This window comes from Lonchura striata, chromosome 28 (assembly GCF_050655825.1).
Source record: "Lonchura striata isolate lonStrDom1 chromosome 28, ASM5065582v1, whole genome shotgun sequence".
In the NCBI taxonomy this organism is placed as follows: Eukaryota; Metazoa; Chordata; class Aves; order Passeriformes; family Estrildidae; genus Lonchura; species Lonchura striata.
Window position 1 is genome coordinate 5450195 of NC_140730.1, and position 5507 is coordinate 5455701.

The following is a 5507-nucleotide window of genomic DNA, read 5'->3' on the forward strand; positions in this document are numbered from 1 at the left end:
AGGGTTTCGCACACTCTGCTGGAAAGTCCAACTCATCAGAGTCCCCTCTGCTCTGTGGCTCGGGGGAGATAAGGGAAAGGAGGGGAGATAGTGCTGAGCCGAATCTCTGAAGCTGAGCCCTCAAGAGCATTCTTTTAGTGGGAGGAAAAGTTTTTTAGCAAGGATGAGGATTTTTTGAGCAGGGCGATGGAGAGCAAATGCAAACCTCTGATGCAGCACGCCCTCACCCTCACAGAGGTGCAAATTAAAGCAGGGCACTGCACATTTAGCCCTTCCCAGCTGATCAGAGGCATCGTAGAAGTGATCAGGATGGGTTTTACTGCTTATCTTCATGCATTTAACAATCTTTATGTAAATACCATGCCTTGCTTTCGGCCTGCTCGGAGGTGAAGCTCAAAGGCTGCTCTCTAGAGAAGCAGAGCTTCTGAGAGATGCTCTGTGTGAAAAGTGCGTATTTTATGATTGGCTTTTCGCAAATGTTACAATGAATGTTATATGTGTAATGTTAAAAAGTGATGCTGTATTAATTCTCTTAAGTAGTGTGTTAAATAGAGTTTTAGGTTCCAGCATAATGTTAAAATAGAGACTATGTATGTGGGGAAAGTTTTTTTTAGGAATGAGATACTTGCTTTGAAGAACACCTAAATCTTCCAAAGGAGAAGAATTTATGGCTTCTTATCAGAAGAAACTAATTTCTTCAGGCCTTGCTCAGACTCAAAATTATTAAAAAAACAATTGGCATACAACAAAGTTTCTTGTTTTAAATAGAATGTATGCATAACCATAAAAGATATATAAATATACATGTGTATTGTTTTAAAAGTAATTCCTTTGCTCACAAGTCATGCTTTTAATAACTTAGTGTCCAAGAACATTCACGCATCCATAATTCTTTACTTTTTATTGTCTTATAATTATCCTAACTCTAAACTTTATTACTCTAATTATATTACTATTTTTATAACAGTTTTATTATTGTTAAACTTAAAAACCAAGTGATTAGCGTTTTTCACACTCTGTCTGAACAGAACCAGCAGACACAGTGCAAAAAAGAGGTGAAAACCAAAGAAACAGCATCATTTTACAAATATTTTGGTGCTTTCTCTCTGGGATGCAGCTAACACAGAGCTCAGCCTGTATTCAGGCAAGACGCTGGTAAATCTCTTTTATACTTCCAGCTGCAGAAACAACAGACACCAAAGCACCTTAGAAACTCTTGGTTGCATAATTCACCTGACCAAAGTGCTCTAGTGCCACTGCAAATATTAATATTTCCACCGGAGCCTGTGGGGACGGGCTCGGTGACACTTTGTGCTCTCTGCTGCTGGAGGCCGCGCTCGCCACGAGCCCCGAGGCTCGTGTGGGCACAGGTGTGACTCTGTGGGCTGCAGATAAAAATAACAGGTGGAGGTGACACTCGGTGGCCCAAACCTTGATGCTTTCACACACCGGCCCCGCTCAGGCTTCATTCCTTGACCTTAAAAGGCCAGACCCTGCCTCTGATAAGAGCTCCTTCCCCTGCCTCCCACTTCACCCCCAGCCTCCTTCCCGGCCTTCCCCAGCGCCAAGGAGGTGGAAATGTTTGATTCTTCCCTTTCCCCCTGGGTTCAGCCCTCACTTCTCATTTTTTCACGTCCATGCGTTTCAAGCGTTGAGTACTGAAGGGAAGTCCCACCTTGGCATTGTCACTTGGATTAATGTGAGGAAAGTTCAAGAAAATTGGTTTTCAGGAAGGTTCATTGCTCAGGCTCTGTGTCACAACTGCCTATTTTGGGTTCCTTTTCCCCCAGTGCTTTCCAGGCTGACTGAACAGGTAATACTGGGAGCAGTAATCCTGAAATTTCACATAGGATCCCCTTGGGATGGGCACCAGGAGCAAGGGAAGGATGGTGAGAGAACAACTTGCTCTTCCCACTGTGGGTGAGGAGTTTATGAAAAAGCCACCTGTAGATTTTTGACTCATTCAACAAACAACTCACGTCACCTCCAAACCTGAAACATTCCTGCTAAGTGATTAAGCCCTGAAAAAAATGCATTTCTGCCTCCTGACACTGTGAAAAACCACAAATCCACTTGCTGAAAGTCTCCTTTTGATGCTTTTAGGTCAGCAGTAATTCTGATCGAAAGCTGGAGGAATTACCCCAAACTTATTCATGCTAAAGGACATTCTTTGTTTTGATTTGGTTTTGTTCATTCTGAGTTATGCTCAGAACCTTTGTGTACTCTTTGAGATCTCCAGGGCATAAGGAGAAATGAAAATAAATGCATTCCAAATGTATTTAATTACAAAATCTCACTGATTTCTGCAGAGAGCACTGTGGTGGGATTTGTCCTGTTTAAACCAGAACAAAACTCTGATCAAACTGGGCAAACTGGGAGAGGGAACAGATGTGAATTGGTCAGATTTGCAGGTCTGAGTTGTGCAGAGGTCACTGGTGATTACAACTAGTCAGTATTGAAGGTTTCTAAACCTGAATAAATAAATATTTCATCAACAAGCAGTGGAACACTGAATCAAAGGCCTTGAGCAGCATTTTAGGGTCAGTGCTCACCTTTCTGCTGTAGAGTATTTGTGTAACTCTGTGTATGTATGATGGAGCTTATTTAATCCATTCTCAAATTGTTTGATCCTCAAAATCCTCCAGAGATCTTTCCTGCTTCATTTGTTGGGTGCTTGGGATACCTTAAAAAGAGATCTGATTTTCTGAAATACCTTTAAATGGACACTGAGTAAGTTTAGATGGGAGATTGGGCAGGAATTGTTCCCTGGCAGGGTGGGCAGGCCCTGGCACAGGGTGCCCAGAGCAGCTGTGGCTGCCCCTGGATCCCTGGCAGTGCCCAAGGCCAGGCTGGACAGGGCTGGGAGCAGCCTGGGATGGTGGAAGATGTCCCTGCTCGTAGCTGGGGGTGGGATGGGATGGGCTTTAAGGTCCCTTCCAACCTAAATCATCCCATGATAGCAAAGCTGTTTCGTAACCCTGCTTCAGCTCCTACCCAAAATCCGTGACTGAGGTAAATCAGTTCTTCTCCCTGTGCCTTCCTTATCTCCCAAACAGAGCTAACGTCTCTTATTTCCTCTGTAAGGCAGCTTGAGATGAGTAGGAGATCACTACTAATTTTTATCATCTCGACTGAAGTTACTTAGATAAAGTGTGACTGTTCACCGAGTTGACAAAATGTGTGGGTTTGCTCGGTCGTGCGCAGTTTTTGGATATCCTGGGTGAGATGTGATTGATTGATTGATTCATTCATTCATTGTTGTGCTGACACATCAGAACCTGAATATTTTGAAAACACTAGATAATCTGAATATTTTGAAAAGGTGACTCCAAAATGACAGGAATAAACAGGAGAAGCTGTCCTCACTCACGTGTATGTAACAGAGTGTCTTTGGAAAGTCAGGTGTCTGCTAAGGAAGGCAACAGCCTCCCCTAAATGGAAAATGTAAACCCCCTCCCTCTGAGTTATTATAACTTTGAAATTAAGGGGCTCTCAGGCAAAGATATGGGAGTAGGAATAACAGTTCTTTATTAGGGAAATAATAATAATAAAAAAGATAAAATAAAAATGCAGCAATACAAAACAACCCTGACAGAATCAGAGCAGCCCTGTCAGCCCGTGGGTCAGGGAGGTGGCTCAGCCCCATCCCAGGGGGGCTCAGCCCTCCTGCAGTGCCAGCTGTGCTTCTGCTGGAGCAGGATCCTGCACAAGGGGGGAGTTTTCCTCTGGAGCTCCAGAGCTGGGGGAGATGGGCCTGGGCTCCTCTGGGAATGCAGGGGGAAGAAAGCTGCTCCTCTGGGAATGCAGGGGGCAAAGGCTGCTGTGCTGTTCCCAGGTCAGATTGGATCCAGGTAGGAATGCTCGGCTCCTCTCCTGGGCGGAGCCTCTCCCAGTGGGATGATGGAATTTTATCAGCCATGCAGGGACACTCACTGGCCCATGAACAGAAGATAATTAATAATTAATGGCTCATTAACAGAAGATATCTCCTGGAGGGAGGATTGGCTGTAGGAGAGATAAAGAAACCTGCCCAATGAACAGAAGAGAACTGCCCCACCTCTGACAGATGGGAATAGAATACACACCCCCATTTCCAACCTAAGACACAGAGACAAAAAAAAAAAAAACATTCTGATATTAATTTACCCAATGGCACTAATTAGAGGTAACTAATGAACGTTCTCATTCCAGCAGAACCCCAGCTGCCTTCTCCACCACCATGGAGAACTTCCTGGCCACTCGCAGCGAGCAGGTGCTGCAGCGGGGCCGGGCCCAGCTGCTCCTGGGGAAGGCGGGCGGACACTCCCGGCGGAAGAGGGAATTCATGCCGGACGACAAGAAGGACACCATGTACTGGGAGAAGAGGCGCAAGAACAACGAGGCCGCCAAGCGCTCGCGGGAGAAGCGGCGCCTCAACGACGTGGCCATGGAGAGCCAGCTGGCAGCGCTGAGCCGCGAGAATGCCATGCTCAGGACCGAGCTGCTCTCCCTCAAGCTGCGCTTCGGGCTCCTCAGCCCCGCGCCCAGCCCCTACCCGGGCCGCCCCCTCGGGCTCTACCTCAGGGGGCACCGGGCAGCCTCACCCCTGCTGGGTGTGGAGCCCTTTGCTGGTGACTCCTGCTGCCCTGCCCAGAAGAGTTTTGTGCCCAAGGTGCTGGAGCCAGCTGAGTTTCCTTGCGAAACCTTCAACCCCTCCACAAACATCCTCGGCTGCGACTCCAAACCCATTCCCATGGACACAGGTGGCCTCCAGCAACCCAAAAGGTTTGAGGAATCCTTCAGCCTCAAAAGGTTTGATGCATCCTTCAGCCCCACAGTTTGCTCTCCATTCCTCAGCTACCCCTGCTCAGACAAACACCCCTTCCCCTGCCCTTGGCTGGGCGGTGCCTGGTTCTTGTGCCCATCCTCTGGCACTGCTGAGGCCAGGAAGGAGAGCAGCACCGCGGTGTCGGATGAAGATGACGAGCAACAAGTGCCCAAAACTTCTCCTGCACCCTCCTGCAGCCTGCCCTGCCCCTCGGAAGAGCAGCTGAAGGGCCGGAGCTTTGCTGCCCTCCCGCACAAGCTCCGGATTAAGAGCAAAGCCCTGGGCACTCTGGAGGAGACTGGGCTGGACTCACACTGAGGCAGCACAGGAATGCCTGCTATGGGGCCAGAGTGAGACATTCCAAGGAAACGAAGGGTTTGGAAGGACCAGGTGAGAGGGAAATGCCTTTTTCTCCAAAGATGGACATAATTTTCCCTGCTCAGTGTAGACGCTGAGGGAGTTTCTGGGGCTGCGTCACTACAGCACAACTGCAGCTGGCCAGGACCCTGTGGTCAGCCCGTGGTCTCACTGGTGGCTCTGCTACCACAGCAAGCTCAAACTGGAGGTGTGAAGGGGCAGGAAGAGGCCAAGACAGGGGGGATGGTCACGCAATGTGACACCACTACAGCTGGTGGGGTTATCAACTACTGTAGTGACCTTTGCTTCATCAACGCCTTCATGCTCACCAAAGTGCCTGAAG

The 5507-nt window shown here is 48.0% G+C and overlaps 1 protein-coding gene across 1 annotated transcript; it reads left to right on the forward strand.

Annotated features, from left to right (window-relative positions):
- The first annotated feature begins 4086 nt into the window (after positions 1–4086).
- Positions 4087–5273, forward strand: NFILZ (NFIL3 like basic leucine zipper). The gene has a single exon (XM_077788726.2). It carries the CDS (start codon positions 4220–4222, stop codon positions 5123–5125), a length of 906 nt encoding a protein of 301 aa, XP_077644852.2. The 5' UTR covers positions 4087–4219; the 3' UTR covers positions 5126–5273.
- Positions 5274–5507: the final 234 nt, after the last annotated feature.